The 25,607-nt window shown below is 42.3% G+C and overlaps 1 protein-coding gene across 1 annotated transcript in view; it reads right to left on the minus strand.

Moving 5' to 3' along the window:
• Nucleotides 1-228: 228 nt before the first annotated feature.
• The window catches only part of LOC308290777 (dihydropyridine-sensitive L-type skeletal muscle calcium channel subunit alpha-1-like), a gene marked incomplete at both ends in the record, with an annotated part of 41,051 nt that continues 15,672 nt past the window's right edge, over nt 229-25,607 (minus strand). Inside the window, 35 exons of the mRNA XM_080732686.1 lie at nt 229-585; nt 997-1,086; nt 1,826-1,872; nt 2,359-2,423; nt 3,643-3,827; nt 4,338-4,460; nt 6,335-6,468; nt 7,535-7,636; nt 7,754-7,856; nt 8,538-8,634; nt 8,897-9,024; nt 9,165-9,324; nt 9,497-9,588; nt 9,961-10,026; nt 10,635-10,760; nt 10,853-10,879; nt 11,963-12,010; nt 12,790-12,873; nt 12,965-13,075; nt 13,434-13,592; nt 14,762-14,963; nt 15,999-16,145; nt 16,228-16,280; nt 16,437-16,544; nt 16,664-16,751; nt 17,731-17,837; nt 18,457-18,516; nt 19,073-19,202; nt 19,723-19,855; nt 22,806-22,875; nt 23,020-23,113; nt 23,291-23,405; nt 23,736-23,856; nt 24,326-24,533; nt 25,074-25,299. Coding sequence (XP_080588812.1) covers nt 229-585; nt 997-1,086; nt 1,826-1,872; nt 2,359-2,423; nt 3,643-3,827; nt 4,338-4,460; nt 6,335-6,468; nt 7,535-7,636; nt 7,754-7,856; nt 8,538-8,634; nt 8,897-9,024; nt 9,165-9,324; nt 9,497-9,588; nt 9,961-10,026; nt 10,635-10,760; nt 10,853-10,879; nt 11,963-12,010; nt 12,790-12,873; nt 12,965-13,075; nt 13,434-13,592; nt 14,762-14,963; nt 15,999-16,145; nt 16,228-16,280; nt 16,437-16,544; nt 16,664-16,751; nt 17,731-17,837; nt 18,457-18,516; nt 19,073-19,202; nt 19,723-19,855; nt 22,806-22,875; nt 23,020-23,113; nt 23,291-23,405; nt 23,736-23,856; nt 24,326-24,533; nt 25,074-25,299 — 4,166 coding nt within the window. The remainder of the gene's footprint in view (nt 586-996; nt 1,087-1,825; nt 1,873-2,358; nt 2,424-3,642; nt 3,828-4,337; nt 4,461-6,334; nt 6,469-7,534; nt 7,637-7,753; nt 7,857-8,537; nt 8,635-8,896; nt 9,025-9,164; nt 9,325-9,496; nt 9,589-9,960; nt 10,027-10,634; nt 10,761-10,852; nt 10,880-11,962; nt 12,011-12,789; nt 12,874-12,964; nt 13,076-13,433; nt 13,593-14,761; nt 14,964-15,998; nt 16,146-16,227; nt 16,281-16,436; nt 16,545-16,663; nt 16,752-17,730; nt 17,838-18,456; nt 18,517-19,072; nt 19,203-19,722; nt 19,856-22,805; nt 22,876-23,019; nt 23,114-23,290; nt 23,406-23,735; nt 23,857-24,325; nt 24,534-25,073; nt 25,300-25,607) is intronic.

Below are 25,607 nucleotides of genomic sequence, written 5' to 3' on the forward strand. Positions count from 1 at the left end.
CCAGATAATGTTGTTTCTCCTTGGCTATAGCTTTCCATTATGTTTCAATCACAATCACATGTTAAACATGAGTCCAACCTGCCTGTTGGGCCTTGATGCCACATTAGCGGGCGTAATTTGTTGCCACGGCAACAACTTTGGTAACGCAGGGTGAAGTGAGGTGAGGAGACGACCACCTACACAGCCTGGTCAACAGTAAAAGAACAATGTAAATTCAAGTGACGGTATTCAAACGTGGGTGTCTGCCTCGGTGTGCTGCTTCCGCGCGGATCTAACAGGGGCGGTGGGAGGAACAGGGATAGGACGCCTCTTCTTCTTCACAGCGGGGTCCGTCGTCCGGCTTCGCTCTCGCTCGTTCATAGTGGAAGCGGAGGACGGAGTAGGGGATGGCGGGGCAGGGGGCTGGACAGAGGGCAGGACAGGGATAGGGCGTCTCTTCTTGGCGGTGCGGCCATTGATGATGCCCTGAGCCATGCCCTCCATCTCGGCCACAGGGAGGTGCAAGGCGTCAGACATCTCCCTCTTGGTCGCCGACACAAAGCCTGGGTCTCTGGCCAGAGTATGGAGACCGCCCTCTACTAGAGCCTGGGGGGAGAGAGAGCACGGATTGACATCTTTCTTTTTTTAGCATGTGCACGTTGTGTTCTATCATTGACAATGGAATCACTTTCAACCTGGTGTCCCCATTTTGGGCATGTCACAACGTGGTCACGATGTGAGCTTGCAGGTCAGCTATTTCTGCGGTGCGTCATACAACAAAGTACAAAGGGCTTAAGTGGTTAAAGATATTATCGGCCAGCCACCTGCATCTCTCTCCAGCATTTTCTTTTGCCCCGTTATTCTCTAGCCATTTCATCAGACATTTTAGATCATGTAAACACAATGTCATGTTTATGTGGCACATATCTACGAGAGATTACTGTGGGATTACATTGCCTGCCAACAGAGGCAGCCAATGTGATATAAAGTAAAAGGCTATGTGAGGTGAGGTCTTACCTCTTGGACGAGCTGGTCAGCAGCGGGCAGGCCGTCAACAGCATGGGAACACTGACACTGACTGTCGCCGTAGTTGGGGTCATAGGGGAACTGCGAGTCGAAAAGGAGAAATTCAGACAGCTGCGATTTTCCTCCACAACATTCTAATGCTTAATTTATTTATAATACTATAGTAATAGTACTATAGTACTTTTCCGACTTTATTCTACTTGTCCGACTTTATTCCACCTTTCCCTTCATAGATGGCACGCATATGTCAAATCGACCAGCTTCGTCGGGAATCAATTCCTTGATTAGAGATATGTTACATTGTTTCTTTAATAGATGTCATGAGACATGTCCATATATGGGCATTCCCAGATATGGGCTTAATGTTGATGACATCAGGGATCTCCATATAAGGAAATTGGGAATTCATTCACAATTCATTCACACCTGCAATTTCTAATTGCATCTTTCTAGTTTATACCTTAGGCTATTTGAAAATAGCCGATCTACAAGCTCACAACGCGTGACATTGTGACAGGTTTTGAGCTTGTAAATCTGTGAGCTATTTTCAAAAATACATTATTTTGGTACTTTAAGTACATTTTGATCCCAACACTGTCATACTTTTACTCAAGTAGATTTTGAATTCCGGACTTCTATATTGCAGTATTGAATACTTTTACCTAAGTAAAATATGTGAGTACTTTTTTCACGACTGCTGCTCTGCAGCGTACCATGCCAATTTATGTATTCAAATAAAAGTGCCTTGAAGGACAGTTCCCTGAGTGCTGGTATTCTCCTATAGAGATTTATTGTAAAGTCAGCTTATTTGAAGCCTTACCTGTGTGATGTCTGTCCTCGCCCTGAAGTTGGAGAAGCGTCTGTTGTCTAAAGGCAAGGCAAGGCAACTTTATTCATACAGCACCTTTACACCCAAGGCAACTCAAAGTGCTTTACAGAATAAATAAATAAAATACAATAAGAGTGCAACAGTGCACTTTAAAGAGATGGAGACTATAATAGATATAATTAACATAAGATAAAGGAGCATATATAGCCACCTTGGATACAAGAAATAATAAAGAAAAGTGACAGCACTGCTCATTTAAAGCCCAGGCAAGCCCTTGCTGTTCTTAGCCATCATTGGGTAGAGTAAGCAGTATCAAATAAATATGTTTCTAACTTAAGACAGGGGTGAGCAGAGAAAATCATATACAGTTTATTTATTCATTCATTCATATACACTATACTGTATAATAAGGGTCCCTAACTGCTGTCTAGGTCAAATAGGAGGAATAGGATGGCTACAAGGAAGAACACAGCAGTGTCTGTCCAACTGTTTTTCAGACCCATCACAGATTTCTGGAGACCCACCTGGCTGTACATCCTCCCTGTGGTTATAGAAGTCATCAGGACTGCCTTCTCTCTCAAATGTAAACCTGAAACAAGCATTGACACCCAGTTAGACACCAATTTTGCAACAAAAAGCGAAAACACTCAATAAAAATCAAACCTCGGTTCGAAGTGAAGCGGTGAATCTTAGTATACAATTGTCTGGAGAGCCGGTATGACAGCCGGTATAATAGGTTTTAAAAGAAATATATAAAAAGTCCTGCTTGCTGGTCTCTTAGTTGTTTGTCAACTGCATCCCTCTATAATTATTTCAGTTTCTGTTATCTTTGTGGCCTACTAAATTTTTCAACTTCTGCTAGATTTTCAATGTATTTACTCTTGTCTGCCTTAATGCTCCTTTTTACCATTCTGTTAGCATCTGTATATTCTTATTGTGCCTTGGCTTTTGCTCTTATGCGGCTATTTGTCATTGCTGCAATAGGTCTCATGTACAAGACAGATAAAACCTGAAGGCCAAATTATCATGTGAAGCCTGACCAATCCTCAAAGTATCCATTCATCTGACCGGGAGGGACACCGCACACATATTCTGGACGTACAGGACAGTTAAAGCCTATTCATTCTGAACTGAAATGACCATATATGGACATGGGACACACATTTTGCTTTTTGAAAAAGCCTATTCATTCTGGACTGATATTTTGCACGTACGGGACAGGAAAAACCTGTTCATTCTGGCCTGTAGTGACCATATATGGACATGAGGTGACATACATTGTGTTTTTGAAAAACCCTGTTCATTCTGGACTGAGATCACCATATATGGTAATTAAACGGACATTCTGTTTTTGAAAAAGCCTGTTCATTCTGGACTAAAATTACCATATATGGGCGTGATACACACAAAGCCACTCATAGGAAGCGGTTTTCACCGCTTCAAAAACATAAGTGAGCTCTTAAGTAGCAGCTAGAGGCCTTACAGTAGGTTAGCGACTGTGGCTTAGACCAATGGTTCTCATAGTGGGGTCAGTGGACCCCCAGGGGTCCTTGGGGGTCCCCAGCAAAATGAGTTTGTATCGCTTCAAAATCAGTTTAACCACTTTATACATACTATATACGTTGACAATTTGAAAATAGCTGTTCTACTTAGAATCACAATGCGTGGCCATAGGACACGTTGCGAGCTTGTAGTGTACAGTATATGATTAAATATGACTAAAACTAAAATGAAAATGTCTTCAAAAGACTATGACTAAAAAGTGATGTTTGCTGTCAAAATTAACACAGGAGAATGTGGGTGCTCACTCTGCGAAGTGCAGGGCGTTGTTGTTGGTGTTGCTCTTGGGTGGAGTTTGGGAGAAGAAGTCTGACTCAGGCTGGCTCTCAGAGAACTGGAGGGGCCGCTGACTGGTGGGCGCCTGGGGCATCTGAACACCAGCAGGCTCAGAGGAGAAGGAATCCATCTGGTTGCCAAACAGACCGTGGGTACGCTGCCAATAGAAAGCACACAGAAAAGCACAGTGAATCCAATTGTATTTTTATTGACTGTTTTTCTTCTTCTACTTCTTTATTTTTTTTACCTGTTATGACCTGAGGCTGATTCTACAAATGTCTACAAAAGTCACTAGTTCTTTTTTCATAATTATTATTATTTTTTTTTTAAAGTGCCAGACTTTGAGCTTGTACATTTGAATAGCCAACACGAAAATCTAAAATGGTACAGACGCGGTTTTAGTACAAGAAGTAAAACAATCCGGGTAAACACACAAACAAGCCAAAGGCCACTGAAAACACTGTTGTGTGCAACAGACAACACCAGCAAAAATAAAATACACATGACTAGAATTACAACCGATTGTTGAAATTCTTTTATTTCTTTATATATATATAACCATAACCACCACCAAGCCAACAGTCGGGCGAAAATAGCCGATTTACATTGAAACCCAAAGATAAATAAATAAACAGCACTTTGAGAAATCCTGTGTTAGGTGACTCACCCTATAGATGCCTTCTCCAGCCTCGTCCATAGCTTTGTCCATCTCCTCCTCGTTCTGCAGGTCTCCTGAGATGGCTCTGTGCATGGTCTCTGCCGCCTCGTCCTCGATGGCCCTCAGACCAGCCTGGGTTGGACGTGAAGGGGAGGACCACCACCATGCATGGTGACAAGGACCAGAAAGACAAAGATAAGATTGAATAAGGTGGCGCCCGCTTTGGCCTACTGCTCCTACTGCTCCGGGCGCATGGATGCCTGGCGGCGGCGCCCGTTCGATTCCTGATCCGGACGACCTTTGCCGCGTGTCACTCCCCATCTCTCCCCCCATTTCCTGTCAGTCTACTGTCCTATCAACCAGTAAGACTCCCTAATCGGGAGATAAGCGACCGTAGGTCGCTTATCTCCACAAATAGGGCAAAAATGTGTTTTTCCAAAATCTTCCTGATCCATGTTGATGACATGAGTGTAGACATGCTGTGTAGTGATTTTCGTGATTTTAGGGCAAAATCTGTAGGAGCAGTGTCCAAAAATGTGTTTTTAAAAATCGGCCTGAAGGTGGCGCTATATGGGACAGATTCATGTTGATGGGATGAGTGTAGACATACTGTGTAGCGATTTGCGTGATTTTAGGGCAAAAACTGTAGGAGCAGTGTCCAAAAATGTGTTTTAAAAATCGGCCTGAAGGTGGCGCTAGAAGAGGGCCATGTGAGAAATGAGGGGTGGGGTGTCCGCGTTGCCTTGGCGGACGAATAGGTACCGGCCCCGGCTGTCCCGGACCCTCCTAGCCCGAGTTACGGCATTTAATGTGAGCTGCAGTGGAGGGGGTCCTCCACTGGGGGCGCCACCACTTTTGCATCCGTTCTGGAGCAGCAGGAGTCGGTGGTCCCCGGGAATTCCCCGTGAGCAGCCCCGTTGGGGTGGTCATTTGGTCATTTTTGCACATTTGGTCATTTTTTACATCTGGGGGTCCCCCAGGGACCTGGGGGTCCCTGGAGCTCCGGGGGTCCTTGGAGGTTGTAGTTTGGCAGGCAAGGAGCGTGTGTGTAAAATTTGGCATGGATCGGGGCAACGGTTGCGGAGATATGAGCAGGGCAATAGTGTGACGTGTGAGGTGTGACAGACAGACGGACAGACTGACTGACTGACTGACTGACTCACAGTTTGTGGAGGTTTTGATAGTAAGTGCGACCTGACGGTCGCAATAAAGGCATAAAAGCCTCAAAATAAATCTTTAAAAAAAAAAAAAAAAAAGATAAGGTTGAATATGATGGTAGTCAATCTGGGAACCCATCGGCAAAAAAAAGGAAAAACTAAAAACTATACTGTTGTTTTCCTTTGAATTTGCCCCTGGGGGGGCACATAGAATATAGAATGTGGATGACAGGAAGTTGGCCCTTTCAGATGCGGAGCTCTGAATCTGTCTTGAGAAATTAGATGGTTGTAAAAAAGAAAAGTGCTTTTAATGTGACGGTAAGAGATGGAGAGCTTCTGTTTAAGGAAGGATGTGACTTCAACCTGAACGACTTTCACATATTTATGTTAAACCTTGTGTGATGCAGTTTATGCAGATATGCAGAATGGCAACAGATACACAACACAGAAGTCCCATCAGAGACGTGGTGATGGAATAGAGCAGGGGCTCTCAAACCTTTTTAGGTTGTGACTCCCAAAATAAACAGATTTGAACTGGGGACCCCCACCCTGACAAGCACTTGGAATTGTAGGTATTACATTTAATGTGACTCAGTTCTAGAGATAAATATTGTGAAAATAGCCGATCTACATGCTCACAACGCACCGCAGTTTCACAATGTTCGCCTCTTTGGCCAGTTTGGTATTAAAACGGTCTTGAAAGTCCTTAAATTGACACTTTATAAATGTGCAGATAGATACCCTGTATACACTTATACTGTATGTTGGTTTGTTTAACGTTGAGTGAGAAAATTAAATGACATTAAGCTAATCACTGGAATAGAGGTAATTATATGCAGATGTCCACACCTGGATCTCTGGCCCGGCGTCGGTCTTCCTCTTGGGCCGGTAGCCGTAGTACTCCTCCTGGCGCTGGACGAACTTACGGAAATATTCCTGGATTAGGAAAGTGGCGTAGAACTTCCCCACCGTCACCTCGTCATCTGCGGTCAAACGCAACACAAGTTACATTGATGTGAGTCCGACATAGACGTACACGTCTAATATAGGGATGTCACGATATGACATTTTACATGACGATTAATTGTCACTCAAATAATTGCGATTAACGATTTAATTGTGTTTTTGTCGTTGATAATTACATTTCTGTTTGGCTTTTAGACTTTGAAGTTGCACATGGCAGATATGATATGACACATAACCTAAATATACAAAGAAATTATGGACATATTTGACAACTTTCTACTTAAACTAGACCAGGTCACCTGGTTGTGCCAGACCCGCAATGAAAACTAGTATGTCACTGAACTAACACATGAACACACAGGATTTTATAGTCTCAGCAACAAAGCGTAGTGAGCTTGTAGATCGGCTGTTTTCACTAGTATGGCACTGAACTAACACATGAACACACAGGATTTTATAGTCTCAGCAACAAAGCGTAGTGAGCTTGTAGATCGGCTGTTTTGACTAGTATGGCACTGAACTAACACATGAACACACAGGATTTTATAGGCTGAGCAGCTGGAAATGTTTGTGAGCTTGTAGATGGGCTGTTTTCACTAGTATGGCTGTGGGGCAAATGTTTTGCAGCACTGAACTAACACATGAACACACAGGAATTTATAGTCTCAGCAGCTCGTCAGCCAACTCAACTCAGCTGGTCCCGTACAGGTGACGGCACTCAAGGCAATCAGCCGAGCAAGGGAAGGGAGGGGCAGATGAGCAGTCAGAGGCAAACACAGGCACACTGAGGAAAAGAGGGACCGACCGACCGACCGACCGACAAAGCCTTATGTAGGCCGACCCCCTGGGTCTGGCAAAAATAACATTGATAGTGGAAATAGCCGATCTACAAGCTCTGCTATTTCCACTATTCTTTACTTAAAAAAAATATGTATATGAAACATTTGCAACATTCACGATTATGACGATTATGAAAAATAATCGCGATTATGTAAAATAATTGCGATTAGACAATTATGTAATAATTGTGACAGCCCTAGTCTAATACAGGTAAATCCCACCTGACTGCCCATGGACACTCACCTCCCATCGGAGGAATGACCTGGTCTAACAGTTTCATGCTGGTGCGCTTCCAAATCTTCTTTATGATGGCTCTCAGCTCCTCATTGGACTGCTCAAAGTTACCTTGATAGAGACATCAAACATTGTGTTATCAACATCACAAATAAACACCTGAAATAAACACCTCAACACAAAAGACCATTTGTAACATCATCGGGTAAATAATGATGGGGTAATTACCTTCGGTTTTGATCTTGAGGGCAGTTCTGACCAGCGCAAACAGCGTGGCATTGAAGGTGACTGTGCCGTCACTGTTCAGCGGCATGTTCATGCCAATCAGACGCTAAAGACAGGATGTCAAGACAGAGGCGTTAAGAGATTGGAGAGGAAATGGTCACCAGCAGGTTGTCTCTAATATTCCTATTTTAACTTTTTGTGGGTTTATCTCAGCATCAAAAGTAGCAGATCCACAAGCATTTCGAGCTTGTCGATCTGCTACTTTTGAATAAGTAAAAGTAATAATTTTGGACATACAGTATGGAGACAATAATTTGAAAATATAACTTCTGTGTTGCCAGAGTTTGTGGATCAGAAAATCCACAAATTCCTTCCAGTTCTGGACAAAAACGCCATTACTAACATTATCTGGGCACTTCGATGTAAATTGGCTATTTTGTCCAAAATGTTAAAGAATTTATTATTAGAAAAATGGTTAATTAAGTAATGTAAAATATACATGATGATAACATGCATGGTACATTATTATCAGACTTAATGTTATCATTCAACTTCTTATTTATGCCCCAACATGACAATTTGTAGCAATTGTAGAAATATTAGACCTTAATTGTCGAACGTTTGAGCAGGTTTAATCATGTATACTTTACTTAAATTTACTTTTCCAAATATTAAATGTTTTAACATTTTGGACAAAATAGTCAATTTAACAGCGAGGTGCCCACTCTTTCTTGGTGCTATCCTGTTACCATATTTCTGATCATTTGGTTCATGTATGACTATATACCTTGCAGGCCGCACGATGAGGACAGAACTTGCCAAAGCCAAGTGGCGGCTGGATGCGTCTCAGCAGAGTCACCACATCTAAATGTTTGATTCTCCCCCTATGAGCCAAGAGAGACACATTTACAGTCCAGTCCACCACTGTACAGAAACACATGTACTGGAATCAGCTTGGGTTACACCTATAAAAACCTGACCTAGATCCAAGAGATATAGGTCTCAGATATAGGTCATATATCTAGAACTAGAGGAAATGTGAGGAATGGAAAGGTGGGAAGGGGGGGGGGGGGGATAAAAGGGAACATAGGGTTGATTTATGAGTGCATCTCTGTATGTCTGCGTGGTTACGTGGAGTAGACTCACGTGGCTTCAGGGTCGTATTCAGCCCAGATCTTCTTGAACTCGTCCAGGTGATGAGGACCCAGGAGGGACCAGTCGCGGGTCAGGTAGTCAAAGTTGTCCATGATGACAGCGACAAACAAGTTCAGGATCTGTGGTTCAGTGAAGGTGCACACAGATAGACAGATATAGATGAATGTACCATACAGCTTATGAGTTCCTAGACACTCATTTGATCAATCTGTTGACAGAAATGAAATAAGGAGGGACTGCACGTCCAACCAGTTCTCACCAGGAAGGCACAGAGACAGTAGAAGCTCAGGAAGTAGAAGACAGCAAAGTTGGACCCACAGGTAAACTCCTCCCCTGGCAGGAAGTCAGACTTGGGGTCACACTTCTTCCCGTACATAGAGGCCAACATGACCTCTTGCCACGCCTCGCCTGTAGCACACCTGTGGATAAATTTTCAACGATTATGACAAAATAATTGCGATTATGTCAAATAATTGCGATTAGACGATTATTATGTAATAATTGTGACAGGCCGACACACACCACAGTGTGACGTCTCTGCTCAGTGTTTGACCTTTGAACCCCAAGGCAGAACCTGGCCCACGGACTCACCGGAATAGCATCAGAACGGCTTGAGGGAATGTCTGGAAGTTGTTGTTGCGGTTGATCTGGGTGCCGTCCACTAGAGCTATCTTTCCAAAGATCTGAAGGGTTGATGCCATGTATATTGATTATCTCATTTAGAAACATGTCAATCAACAAGCACACACAAAGGCAGAGTTTTCATGGAGCATACTGCCAGGACTCTCATGAAACGCAAAGTGAAGCCCTTTGTCGTACGAAGGTGTCCGGTGGAGAAAATAGACGATCAAAAAGCTCAAACCGCGTCCTGACGCAATGTGTTATCAGCTAATAGATCAGTTATTTTCAGGGCAGGGCAACATCGTAAAATAAAGTACAAAACGTGCATATGATAGACATGTCACATGTGTATATTGTACATCATTCAGATACAGTTCATTTGTTCCCTTTAGCATGTTCCTGCATGAAAATAAAATTGATTTTAAAGACTTCACCTGCATTCCAACCACTGAATAGATGAAGAAGAGCATGATGATGAGTAGCGCAACATGAGGAAAGGCCTGGAGAAAGACAAAAGACACAGACACACATACACAGACACACACACACACACACACACACACACACACACACACACACACACACACACACACACACACACACACACACACACACACACACACACACACACACACACACACACACACACACACACACACACACACACACACACAGAAAGAACCCGTCATTGAACAGTGATTACTGAGTATGGCAGTACAGAATGCTGGTAACGATGATGCTAAAACCGGGAAAGCATCTGTGTCATTTTATAGATTTTTGCTTTGGCTATTCAAAAACAGCAGACATACAAGTTCACAGCACCTCGAGCTTATACATCTGCTACTTTTGAAAATGTTTTGAAAAATCTTGGAGGTGTGAGGACTACTGGTTTCTAGAAGGCATTTGTAGGGGGGGTGCTCTCCATTCCGACATGTCGCCACTCCGACAGTGACTTCTTATTGTCGGAGTGGCAACACTTCCATAGAGGTTAAGGTTAGGGTTAGGGTAAGAGATAGGGTTAGTGTCGGAATGGAGACATGTCGGAAAGGAGACATGTCGGAATGGAGAGATGCACTCCATTTGTAGAATCGGCCTAAGGTCAACAGACCTGGAAGGACTTGATGAAGGTCCACAGCAGATTACGGATGCCCTCCGATCGATTCAGCAGCTTGACCAGACGCATGACACGGAACAGTCGGAAGAACGTGATGGACACCTGAGCATTTTCAGAGCTCTGCGAGCGAAAGAGACAAAGAGGGCTTGAGAATGGCAACGGAATGCAAATCAATGGTAAATGCTGCATGTACAGATGGAATGTTGGCTTACCCTAATGGCTTCCATAGGATCTGTCTCCTGTGAAAATATCATGAACAGATGATTAATTATGTATGTTATATTTGGCAGAGGGAATATTATTAGAGCAGGCAGATAAAAGATTCAAGATCAATTGTTAAGCAATACTGAGCGATGGGCTTCAGTCCTTACATAGCATTAATACAAGTCAATTACTCCACCCTTGATGAGATTCAAAACTACTAAAACTACTAAAAGAAAGACAGGTCTTGGTTGCTGGGATCAACAACCAAAGGGGAGGCAGCAATACAGTATGTACTATAGCTCATGCAAAATAAACAGTCTACGCACACTTCACTGTCTTTCATTAAACAGACACACAAAAGGTGGTAGCTTTGACAGTATCATACACCTTGTTAGAAAAATATGTTCAAATTAACCTTTTGAACAGATCGGAGCAAATACCTTGAGGACAAATCTTACACTGAGCTATCGAATTACCGTAGGTATTGAGGGCTTTCAATGGGCCTCACCATTAGTAAACGAGCCAGTGGAGACACACAAGGTTCAGTAACGCAGTGGTTCTCAAAGAGTGTGACGGGACCCCCGACATGATTTAGGGGGATCCCCAGATGACCCAGTGAAGTGACAATTTAATAACTTTTATATTGCCTTAAAAAAAAGAAAGAAAGAAAGAAAAGAAAGAAAAGGGACCATTACTGCATAAAAAGTAATGAACAAACTATACTATAAAAACTGGTAAAAGATTGGCCAAATTGTCAAAGAATATAAGAAAGAGGCAAATATTGTAAATAGGAGATCTACAAGCTCGAGCTTGTAGATCTGCTATTTTCACGATATTTATCTGTGGAACCAAGTCAAACCAAATGTAATGCCTCAACTCATACAGTTCCAAGTGCAACGTATGTTTTCTCATGCCAATAAAGCTCCTTTGAATTGAATTGCTTGTCAGGGTGGGAGGGTCCCCAGTTCAAATATGATTACTGTCGAGGGTGTTGTGGGGGAGAACCACTGCAGTAAGGTTAAGTCCCAGTAGTTGTGCACAGACAACAGAGTGGGGGGTGCTCACACACAGCAAGGCTGTCATGCAGCGGTGCAATGCAGTGCAGATCAGATATTTACAGCACAGCCATGGAGACAGTACAGCCCACCACTGGAGGCCAGGGCAGCCTGAGGAGGATATAGGACACATGGTGAGGAGTTAACAGTGTGGAGGAAAAGGAGAACGAGAGAGAGAGAGAGAGAGAGGAGGAGAAATAGAGGGAGTGAGTGAACAACAAAGTGACAAAAGGTGTTGAGTGCGAGAGTGAAGGAAATGGTGGAGAGAAGAGAGAGAGACAGTTAAGTGCACCATGAGTGAGTTTATGTTTATGGAGAACAATGGACAGGAGACAAGATTCTGCTGAGCATTACAAAAACCTATTACTGAAAAACTAAACATAACAACATTCCAATCCAAATTAAAATAGTTATTATATAAATATTGTGCTCTTTTAAATTGTCTGGACAACATACAGTACAAGCATGATAATAGCATCACTGAACTGAAAATGGTGAACTGCTTTTGCGACAGAACATTTCAGTGAGTGAGTCGTAGTGGTGCAGATGCTTTGGGCATTTCACGAGACAATGGGGGTGTGGAGGTGGCTAGCAATCGTACTGACCATGTCGCGTGAGCTAGCTCTGCTAGCCCCAATCGGTTGGTGGACCACACATTTATGCAACTGGGTCAGGGTAAATAAACATGGCACATTCAGTAATTTAAAATGGTGTCACATAGTATTGAGATTGCGAATGTTTCATGGTTGACAACACACACGCCGGGACTTACTTCTTTATATACCTACATTCAGAGAACCTGATTTCTGTCAAACTGATTGGAATGGGTCAGAAATAGATGTATTATCCTTAAAAATATACTGTATATGGTTAGCATTATTTGTACTCACATCAACTTCACTTAGGATGACGTCAACAACACTACCGACGACGATGAGGAAGTCAAACACGTTCCACGGGTCTCCAAAGTAGCCCTGCGCACACAGATACACAGTTCTCAGACAGTCAGAAAGACATTAGAGTAGGTGGCATTTAAACCAGGGGCTTCCAATCCAGGGTCCTTACCTTGACTTTGAAGGCCAAGAGTTTGAGGACCATCTCCACAGCAAAGAGCACGGTGAAGACAATGTTCAGCATCTCTGACAGCTTGGTGACGTGGTTCGACTGGTTACAGTGCTATTTGAAGGGGAAACCCGTGACGTTTGAATGCAATCTAATAAATATTTTAATACAGCATTCCACATTTTCTCCACAATCATTCATATTGTTGCTGTCAGGCAGAAAGAAACCTTGTATCTCCATATTTCAACTGTTTTGTTGTAAATTAATGCCCTACTTCATCATACAAGAGTATCGCAAAAGCAGTGGAAAATAGCAGATCTACAAGCTCACAACTGCTTGAATCACGAGGCGTTGTGAGCCGTTTTTGGACATACAAGGTTTCCGCCTGACAGCGACGATTTTATACTGTATCAAATACCATCACAAAAACATTTCTTTATTGCTTTTAAGAACAACGGTATAGCATTTGTACCTGCATTCCCAGACAAAGGGTGTTGAGCATGATCAGGAGGAACATGAGGTATTCAAAGTAGCAGGAGGTGACTATATACCAGACCCGGTACTGGTAGGGGTTCTTAGGGATGTAGCACCTCAGTGGACGAGCCTTCAGGGCGTACTGCACACATGAACGCTGGAAGGAGAAAAACGAGGAATTATTATGCTGTAGCTTGAACTAATGATGATCAAGAAAATAAAGGCACCTCAACTGTATCATGTGAACCATGTTTAGCTACGTTGTTAGCAAAGGTTTCTCCCTTCTGCACTCAAGTAACCTTGTCTCGGAATTGACCTGGGTGTCTTTAGACTTTAGACCAGGGGTGGGCAACTTTGATGATGGTGAGGACCACTATATTTCCACCTTCACTCCAGAGGGCCACATTGCATATTGCTACGTTCTACTTTGTCATTCTAGTATCTCATACAAAAGAAGCAAAAAATAGCAGATCTACAAGCTCCGTTTTGAGCTTGTAGATCGGCAATTTTTTTGCTTCTTTTGAATTGGAATCCTGAATATTTTTTGTTAATTTTGAATTGGAATCCTGAAATGTAACATTTTTATTTAATTTCAAACGCATTTAGTTATATACTCATGTTAACTTTATGAATCTAAATACAAATACATTGGACATAAAACAATAATAATGAATACTACTATATTAGTCATTAAGCTACTAATATTGACTGAAGGGATTAAAGCAGGTCATGTTTGGAATTGTAACAGCTGAAATCAATAATATATTCAGTATTCCGATATTAACCTGAGGGCCGCATTAAGTGAAGGTGGGGGCCGCATGTGGCCCCCGGGCCGCCTGTTGCCCATGTATGTTGACACTCAGAGTTATGGAGGTCCTTAAAATTCAAAAGCAGTGGTGTAAAGTAACTAAGTACATTTACTCAAGTACTGTACTTAAGTAAATCGTTTAGGTATTTTTACTTACTGGAGTATTTCCAATTTGTACTTTGTACTGTACTTCTACTCCACTACAATTATTTGAAAACTTTAGTTAGTTGCTTTGTAGATTTTGATTTTACAAAATATACATTAAAACCCATTTAGTTTTCTGAAAAAAAAATATATATTATTCAAAATTTACAAAAACAAATATGTTGCTACATACTGTACATGTACTGTACTACACAAAAATGTGTTCCCGGCCTGAATGAGTTAACCACTTCAGGCCTATATACATTTTGGTCATTTGAAAATAGACGATTTACAAGCTGTGAGCTTGTAGATATGCTATTATATAGATGCTTTATACATTTGAAAACTGTCTCTAAGGTCTCCTCAAGTGGTACCTGGTTCTTGTCCAGCTCACAGTCCTGGTACTCCGACTCGCCCTGCTCCTGGAAGGTGACGATGACGAAGCCCACGAAGATGTTCATCATGAAGAAGGCGATGAGGATGATGTAGAAGACAAAGAAGAGGGAGAGGTCCACGTGGTTGTTGAAGACGGGTCCCATGCCCTCTTTGTCTGAGTCTATGGCTGTGTACAGCAGCCTGAAGAAGGAAGGAGGGGAGGGGAGGGGAGGGGAGAGAGAGAGAGAGAGAGAGAGAGAGAGAGAGAGAGAGAGAGAGAGAGAGAGAGAGAGAGAGAGAGAGAGAGAGAGAGAGACAAGCACACAAGGTGAGATTTATTGAAAAAAGGTCATATCAAAGCTGAGAGATCCAAATGACCATATTCACAAGGCAGCCATCTTGCCATTAAGTTAATGAAATGCCACCCCAGTTGCCACCCGGTTTCAATGCAAATTTCAAACATGGCCGCCATGTGAATAATGGTCTATAAGGGTGATTTGTGGATCCAATGTAGTTATTATTTAAACACAAACTCTTATTAATACTTATTAATACCACTAGCCCTTACCCGTTCAAAGATATGAGCTCCAAAATGATGTGCAGTGTGTGGGTTATGGGATGTGCACTGTGCACACAGTATATGAGGGATGGAAAGTAACTTTAACTGGTGCTTGCATGATGTAGGAGCATCAATGTAAGAAACCCGTTTCCTTTAATGGCTACAGAGATACTGTCCCCCCCCCCCCCCCCCCCAGCCCGCCCGCCCACCCGCCTGCACACACACCCGCCCGCCTGCCTGCACACACACACACACACACACACACTCCCCCCGTGTGTGTGTGTGTGTGTGTGTGTGTGTGTGTGTGTGTGTGGGTTTGTGTGTGATTGTGCATGGCCTGAACAACAGCGCCCCTCCCTTAACATGTGTGGTCACAAAAGGTACTGTAGGCTAAATAGATATAGATACACCATAAAAATGCAAATATACAGCATACGATTTGCGAAAGTGACAAACGGGCTTCACAGTTATGTCAGGTGTGTTCATATGCTTATGGTGATGCGATTTCAGATCAATTGCTCCAGCCACTGATGAGAAACGCGGTTTCAGACAGACACTCAGACAGACAGACATTCGGAAAATTATATGTTAGATGTTTCTACCTTCTGTCAAAGGCAAGGGGTTTAAAGGACCAAATTAGATTGTGATTTATCACATCAAGAGCCCTTCATACTCACTTTGGCCAGCCCTCGAATGTGGAGACAGTGAATAGAGCCAGCATGCCTTTGAACACATTGTCAAAGTTGAAGTCACTGTTGATCCATTGTCTCTCAGCCAACACTGTGTCCTGGAGAGAGTTCTCTACGTGTTTCATGTAAATCCCCCTGAGAGGAGACAGGAACATTGATTATTCAAAGAAATAACATTCATACTTTATTCTGATGAATCACTTGGTATTTCTCTTACTGGCATTCCTCTGGAGTTGATTTGGTTGCATCTGTGCAGCTGTAGAATTTACCCTGAGAATTAAGGAAATATGATAATTTGTTTAAACTATTAATTATGTAGATTTGATTGACGTTAATAAATGACCCTAATTATCTGATATATGAACATTCTATGATAATATGAACATAATTATGTGAAATACAAAATGTGAACTACCAAAATCCCACCTTAAAGAGTTGCACTCCTATGCAGGCAAAGATGAAATTCAAGAGCATGGTAACCAACACTATGTTACCGATGGTTTTAACTGCCACAAACACACACTGGACCACGTGCTGTCAATACAAGAGAAAAGAAAACAAACAAAGGTATAACAAATAGTTCCTATGACTGGACTATCAATGTGTTCAGCAAGAGATTCAAAGGTACAGGTTTGTGAAGGTTTGCCTTTTACCTTCAAGCCCTTGGCTCGATTGATAGCCCTGAGAGGCCTCAGCACCCTCAACACCCTGAGAATCTTCACCACAGAGATGGCACTGGACCTGCACACATCAGATACACTCAGGTTGAGCAAAAAACCTAGAAACACAGCAACGCAGTTTGTCTGACTTCACCAAGTCAGTTGCTGTATATATCACCGCTAGAAATCCCTTATGTCCAAAACCATTTATTTAATAAACATAATTTATTTTAAATTGAAATGTGTGCTTATACTGTAGATGTGCTACTTTCACTACTTTAGTGTGACATGCTGGTATGATGAAGTAGGGCCTTAAATTACGGGGGGTGAAATATGGAGAGGTCACAGAAAGCTTGACCCTTGACCACACTAACTACCTACTTCCTGGAACTTGAGTCCAAGTGTAGGTTTCAAAGCATTCCTGAGATATTGCTACTGTAGTTCAGTGGTTCTCAACCTTTTCAGGCAGCGACCCCCAAAGTAATCATATTTTAACTGGGGACCCCCCACCCTGACGAGCACTAAGATCTGAGGCATTACATTTTGTATAGTCTCTCGATTACAGACTTCTGCAGTGCTGCAAAAGGGAAAAGTGGACCGAACTTTTCTTTGACGGTGGCTAGCCAGATTGCATTTTGTATAACACGGTTCTATTGTGAAAATAGCCGATCTACATGCTCACAAAGCCTCGCGTTGCGAGGCGTTGTGAGCATGGAGATCGGCTATTTTCACAATTTCTGCTTCTAATATTTGACAATTTGGCGCAAGTTTAATTTGCAGATTTAGAGGTATTAAGAAGTCCTTAAATTGTCCCTTTAGTCTAGTGTGTGCAGATACCCTCTATACACTTAAAACTTTATGTTGGTTTGTTTACTGTTGAGTGAGAAAACAATGTTGCATATTAAGTTAATCATCTGGGGACCCCCTAAAATAATTTGGGGACCCCCCTGGGGGTCCCGACCCACAGGTTGAGAACCACTGCTGTAGTTCACAAGGTTGGGATTTAAACAAATGAATATGTGGTGAAATCACTATGAAACTGTGTCAAAAGGTGAACTCACTCCATTCCCATTGAGAGCAGGGAGACTGTGACCACAATCAGATCCAGGATGTTGAAGGAGTTACGACAGAAGGAGCCCTCGTGCATGAACGCTCCATACACTGTCATCTGTTGGCCCGATACAAGCACAGTATTAGTTACACATGAACTGGCTTGGGTTTAAATGAAAAGGTGTCGCAGTGGAAAAGTAGCCGCCCGCCACCACAGAGTCTGGGTTTAGAATCCACCATGGTGCATCCGGCTTTGCAGAGCGTCTATACGAACACAATTGGCCTGTGTTCAGGCCTGTGTAAATTACATTCTCAATATTCTTTGGTCTGGAAAAACTAAGAAATGAAAACACGAGAACAAGTGACCATTATGTCTGCATTGTAGCCATATCTTTCAACTGATTTAATGTTGTTGATTTAATATTTTGATATCGGACATTGTGGATATCTTAAATTCTCATTTAAGATTTTTTTTGTTTTGTTATCAAATTAAATAAATGTAAATCTCAGGAAACTCGGGATTGGCAGGGAATGTAGTACTAGAAACTCAGGCTATGGCAGTAAATTAGTTAACTACATAAGCTATATACTGTATATTTCATTTTATGACAAATAGCAAATTGCTACTGATAATAATTATAATGAATGTTGAATTCTTTGCAATACTTTTGCACATTTCTCCTAGGATCAGCCCAAAATAGGGACATTTAAAACTAGACCATCTTCCATGGGTTTACCTTCAGGACGATCTCAATGGTGAACACAGTGGTGAAGACAATGTCAGCATAGGCCAGGATCTAAGAGGAAGGGCACACACACACAGTCACCATATTAGTCGTCTAATACAGTGGTTCTCAACCTTTTCAGGCCGTGACCCCCAAAATAATCATATTTTAACTGGGGACCCTGACCCTGACAAGACTTGAGACAAATTGTTTAACAAGGTTTTATTGTTAAAATAGCAGATCTACATGTAGATCGTCTATTTTCACAATTTCTACCTCTAATATTAGACAATTTGGCCAATGTTTAATTTGTCATTTTAGATGTATTAAAAGGTCACTTTTAACTAAGTATTGTCACTTTTGAAATATGCAGATACCCTATATATACACTTTTTTTACTGTTGAGTGAGAAAACAACGTTGCACATTAAGTCAATCATCTGGGGAGTTGGGGAGTTGGGGAGTGTCCCCCCCCCCCCCCAAAAAAAAAAAAAAACAGTGGTTTTGTGGGTACCCGACCCACAAAACCACTGGTCTAATATGCACATGTTACATTCGGATCAATTTACAATTGATCAAAAGTACAATTACAAAACTTTTTTTTTATAAAGATTTCCCTGCAGACGCACCTGGTTTCTGGGGGATTTGGGGTCAATGGGGTCCTCTGCAGCCAGCGAGATGGAGGACAGTAGAATGAACAGGAGGATTAAGTTGGTGAAGGCCGAGGCGTTGATGATCTTGTAGCTAATTTTGCGGATCCTAATCCACACAAGCACACATACAAACGCACACACACACACACACACACACACACACACACACACACACACACACACACACACACACACACACACACACACACACACACACACACACACACACACACACACACACACACACACAAATGAATTGTATTTACAATACATCATGTTTGTGCACAGCGACCTCTTCAATAATCTTTGTTAGTACAGTATGTACAGTATGACTTGTGGTTAAAATTTCCAAGCTGGAAAAAAAAGCTTGGACATTTTTAAAGCTGGTTTGCATAGAGATTATATTGAATTACCAAGCCAACCATTAGCTTGGCTTCTCTCTGTGTGAATGCAGCATTAGGGTACTGTTTCTATTTGAGAACATTAACTTAAAATCTAAAATGTTTATACAAATAAACAGAATTAACCTTTTTTTTTAAACGACACAAACCGAACTGAAAACCAATATACAAGCTCTCAGTGAAGCACGGTGGTGAGTACAGGACATGATACTGTGTGGTTCTCACTTGTTCGTAGGGCTGAAGATGTAGAAGGAGCTGGCTTGAGGCAAGGGCACCGCCTCCTCCTTCAGCTGCAGGTCAGCCATTGGTCGAGGACGGGGGCTAATGGGGATGTCTGGCTCCTCCTCCTCGTCGTCACCTGCAGTGCAGAGTGATGTGCAGGTGCTCAGTGTTTTGGTAGAGGCCAAAGGCCCACTCAGTGGTGGAGAGGAACCAAACACATTTACATAACGTTTGGGTCAGGCAGAAATCGCTTATCTCCATATTCAAACTTTTACATTTTTTTTTTCGTAAATGAAACCTGCTTGATCACACTCCAGCGTCACTCAAAACATCAAAAGCAAATCTTATACTGGTTTTGAATTTGAATCTTGAAAAGTAATAGTTTTGGACATTTGAGGTTTACACCCGACAGACACGTTAAGTACTGTACTTAATTTACTTTAAAGCTTGTCTGCTCTTTTTGGAGCTGTGTGAAACACAGGCTCCCTATACGTGGCTGTGTGGGTCTGTGTGTGTGTGTGTGTGTGTGTGTGTCTGTCTGTCTGTCTGTGTGTATGTAGCCTGAACTTCCTAAACTTCGGCACGCCACTAGTCCCACAGTTTTGCCACCACACACTCGCGCCATATGTCAAATCGACCGGCTTACTCGGGAATCGTGGGCTATTACTTTTCTAAGAGAAAGGTTCTATAGTTTAATTGATATTAATTTATTAGTGAATTAATTTTCCCCATTGACTTATAATGGGAATCGCAAAAACTCACATTCAATTATTTGTCTCTCGCAAACCATAGGGGCTAGAGTTTCAAGACTTGGAGAGGAGGTTCATAATGATTTCAAGGATTAAATAAAAAATAATTGTGTCATTTGGCCGCATGGTGGCGCCATAACACCCCACTTTACGTTTTGGCCTGTAACTCTTGAACCGTAGGTCGGAAAATTAAAAATATTTTTTCCCTGGATTCCTTGGGCCATGACGCATCTCCCCATATAGGCCACGCCCATTTGCGCCATGATAGATTTTCCGCCATCTTGAATTTTCTCCAAAACACACTTTTTGCTCCTTTTCCTACATATTTTCTTCAAATGTCACAAAAAACGGTACACATGATCCACACACACACACACACACACACACACACACACACACACACACACACACACACACACACACACACACACACACACACACACACACACACACACACACACACACACACACACACACACACACACACACACAGCTCCACTTCACACGGGTGTGATTTTTATATACTGTACAGTATATACTCCACTATATAGTTACAAGTTACTTTGTAGATTCTGATTATTACTACAAAACATAAATTAACCAACTAGGCCCAATTTGACACTGTGTCTATTCGTAAATAGCCATTCTACAATCTCACAATGCATTGCGACACGTTGTAAGTTTATAATACTTTATATTTAGTACTGTAAGTTAGTATATTTTAATGCCATCCATCCATCCATCTTCAACCGCTTTTCTGGAATCGGGTTGCGGGGGTAACAGTTCCAACTGAGACTTCCAGATTTCCTTATCCCGAGCAACTTCCTCCACTCCCTCAGGGAGTATACCGAGGCGTTCCCAAGCCAGTTTGGTGATATAATCCTTCCATCTGGTATTTGGTCTACCCCGTTCTCCTCCCAGTGGGACGTGCATCAAGGACCTTCCTAGGAAGGCGCTCGGGGGGCATCCGTACTAGATGCCCGAACCACCTAAGCTGACTCCTTTCCAAGTGTAGGAGCAGCGGTTCTACTCCAAGTTTCTCTCGGGTGACTGAACTTCTCACCCTATCTCTAAGGGAGATACCAGCCACCGGTCTGAGGAAACCCATTTCGGCCGCTTGCACCCGCAACCTTATACTTTCGGTCATGACCCACACTTCAAGACCATAGGTGAGAGTAGGAACGAAGATTGCTCGGTAGACAGAGAGCTTTGCCTTCCAGCCAATACTCTTGTAATCAAGTTAAAATTTTGCATACTGGCCTTTTACTTGTAACAGAGTATACTTGTAAATAATCTGTTTACTTCTTCCACCAATGTTCATACTTCATTAATCATTGCATGACTGTGACGCATTGTGAGCTTGTACTGTAGGTCGACTATTTTGGGCACATGTCGCTGTTATGTGACAGAGCATAAATTAGGCTCAACCCAGAAGTTCCTCTCACCATGGGGCTCTTACTCAAAGCACATTTCAAATGATTATGATATTGTTTATTTGAACAAGATAATCTCCACAAATCAACACGGTTTACAGCGAAACTTGAAACTCTCTAAAAGGCTTACACAGATCTCATTATTTGCATAAGCTTTAAAACCCTATGGGAAAAACATTGCGGTGAAAATCTCATTTGCGGGTTTTTATACAAACTGTGTAAATATATTGTGCAATTAGAAACTATGGTGAATATTCCTCTCTTGGCACAAGCTTAATGTGATAAATTGATAAGCCTGTTATAATATCACAGAGACCAGAGAAACTTAGAGAAAGACAAATACAGCACTCCTGTTAGCTAGAGTTAGCTGGGACTCAACATTTTGCTCCATGTGAGTGAGTGACGAAAACAAACCATCTTGATTCTTGGAGAGGAAACTACGTAATTCCCAGTAGTGACTTGTACAGTAGGCTGTATATGGTAGTGGCCAGAGTATGTGAAATAGCCTAACTTTAGACTCTGACTATAAATGCATGAGGGAATTAACTGCCTCTAATAGTAATGATGTGCTACTATAATTATAACTGCAACAAGAGTAGTGGGTAGAGAGGCTGTCTGAGTGTCTGGTAAATCAGAAGGTCACCAGTTCGCCTCCCAGCCCACCCATGTTTATGTGTCTAGTGCCACTGAGCAAGACACTTAAACCCCTAACAGCTCCTCTGTTATCATGAACATCTGAGCAGCCATCAGCTTGGTGAAGCTGAAACTGAATATCGCCCGTGGGATTAACAAAGGTCTCCCCTTCCCTTCCTTCCCTACAATGCAGCCGGTTTAATGACTTCAACATTTGTGACAACCGACAAGCGAAGGAATTTGAGTTTCGTTTTTTATTTTCATTTTTTACCTGGGAAGTCTGCCGGGGGGAAGGGATCCTTCACTTCATTCACGTTGGACTCAAACTCATCGATTTTTAGCTGAAAGTTGAAAAAGGAAGAATCTGTATTAAGCATGGAACATTGTGTGGAAAACCTAAGGTTTTAATTTAAATGTGAAAGTATACAAATGGAACCAAAATGGACGCTGGTGGAGTTAACCAGTAGGAGAACTACCGTACTAACCTTGGCTGTGGTGGGCATGCCCTCAACTTTCTTGCCCTCTGCAAGTTTCTTAGCTATCCTCTCTCTCTCTTCATCCGTCTTCTCAGGCATCTTTCTGGAGGAATAAACATGGACAGGAGAGCGGAGCTTGACAGAGATCCACTGTTAAGTCCTGAGTGTTAAAGGTGCTGCACATTTTCTTAAAACAAGTGTTAGTTGAACCACTAGAGGAGAGAACCACTGCGCTAGCGTTGATGGGGTTAAGAACCATCCAAGTTCCACATGGTCTCACCTCTGCAACTTCTTCTGTAACTTCTGTACAGCCTTCTCCTTTTGGGCTGCAGTCAAGCTTTCAGCCTGGGACAGGTTGTCAACGGCGATGGCCAGGAACACGTTGAGGAGGATGTCTGGTTTGCAACCGGCTCAGGAAAAACAAACATCAATGACGGTGACAACAGAAATGCTGTGGCCAATGATGTATACTTAGTCTGTACTGCACTTTAAAGCTGTAGACCAGTGGTCCTCAAGCTTTTCTGGATCAGGGTCCACTTGAAAACCAGGCTGTACTACCCCCTCACACACATTTATAACGCATTTTAACACACTTATAAGCAGTGTTGGGACTAAGTACATTGATATGTGGGAAATTGCATTTTTAACCCCTGGTGAGTTGTTTTCTTTCGTACAAGTGCTAATAGTGTATACACTGTTGTGGCAGTTGTGCACAGGAAGGATACAGTGACCGCAGACATAGAGGATGACAAAGTAGATGCTGACCAGGATGCCAGGGAAGGCAGGGCCTCCGTGGGCTCTGATGCCAGTGTACATAATGGTGTTCCAGCCCTCTCCCGTTAGGACCTGGCACAGGGGAAGGGTCAACAAAATGGATGAGAGACGCTACTAAATTAGCAGCAGTACAGCACACATCAACACATAAGCTAATGAATGAATTCACTTTATTTTTGTGTCTGAAGACCCATCGTTGCAGGATGAAAAGACACCAAAAACAATAACTGAAAGCTGCACAATAAGAACAATTTACACAAATGAAATATTGAAATAATAAATACATAATGTAAATTAAATTATCTATATTTGAAAGAATTAAATATATATATATATATATATATATATATATATATATATATATATACATATATATACATATATATATATATATATATATATATATATATATATATATTTGTTTTGTACGAGAGGTAAAAAAAAAAAAAAATTGTATTTACTCACGCCCCATAAAAAAACAGTCCATGACACAACCATGGGTCACAATGCTCAGGAATAACACTGATTTAGTTCCACTCACCTGGAACACACTGATGAGGGCCTGGGGGAAGTTGTCGAAGTTGCTGCGTCTGTGTTTGGTGTCGAGGAAATTCAACTTGGCCCCAAACACCTGCATGCCCAGGAGGGCGAAGATGACGATGAAGAGGAAGAGGAGCAGCAGGAGGGAGGCGATGGAGCGCACAGAGTTGAGGAGGGAGGCCACTAGGTTACTGAGAGGTTTCCAGTATCTGGGGAGCGAGGAGAGAGAGAGAGAGAGGTGTTACCAGCGTATGACTGAAACAAAATGTTTCAATCAAAACACACTCTTTGCTACTACTCCTACAAATACGGTCCAAAAATTCAAACAAATAATTACACATCATCTCTTGAAGTCACGGGATCAAGACGTTTTCAGAGATTCCATATAGTTTCATTGTTTGACAGCACAATCTTCAGTGTATTTTGGATTCATGTCAATTTGTGTTTTCAGATATTTAACCACTTGACTGTCAATACTTAATAAACTTGACCTTTCACTCTGTACTTAGTCTGCTCTTTTTACCCTCTGCACCAAACCTCTTTGCTGAAAATAGCCGATCTACAAGCTCACACCGCCTTGCGCTGCGAGGCGTTGTGAGCTTGTAGATCTGCTATTTTTGGCTAAAGTTCTCAGAATATGGACACTAGGGTTCAAGTGGTTAATATAAAAATGCAATGGTTAATATAAAAATGCAATGCAAGACAAAAGAGAACATGTAGTTGTGCTGTTTAAGATGCAGGTTACTTACTTGGTGACCTTGAGGAACCGCAGCAGCCTGATGCACCTGAGGACGGAGATGCCTAGCGGAGACACAGCTTCCACGGACAACAGGATCATCTCCACGATTGAACATATCACCACAAAGAAGTCAAAGCGATTGAAAATGGATATGAAGCAGGCCCTGGGCCCCAGCGCGTAGATCTTCATGAACATTTCTATGGAGAACAACACCAGCAGGATCCTGGTGACAACGTCTGGTGAGGAGAGACGGAAAAGAGAGAGTAGTTTTATAAAACAGCATATCGTTGCTGTCGAGCAGAAACCTCTTATCTCCATATTATAACTTTTTGTGTTCTTTCGTATATGTACGCCCTAATTTATCATTCTACAGTGTCATCGCACAAAGGTATCAAAAGTAGCAGATCCACAAGCTCTGGGCGTTTTCGTTTACAAAAGAGCCCACGAGCTATAGGCTCTGTTGTCATGGTTACGGTCCCCGCAGGCTATGGGATCAGTTGGGTGAACTTCGCGTGCGTGCATGCATGCACGCACGCACGCACGC

Source organism: Nannobrachium achirus (genome assembly GCF_963921795.1).
Source record: "Nannobrachium achirus genome assembly, chromosome: 9".
Lineage (NCBI taxonomy): Eukaryota > Metazoa > Chordata > Actinopteri > Myctophiformes > Myctophidae > Nannobrachium > Nannobrachium achirus.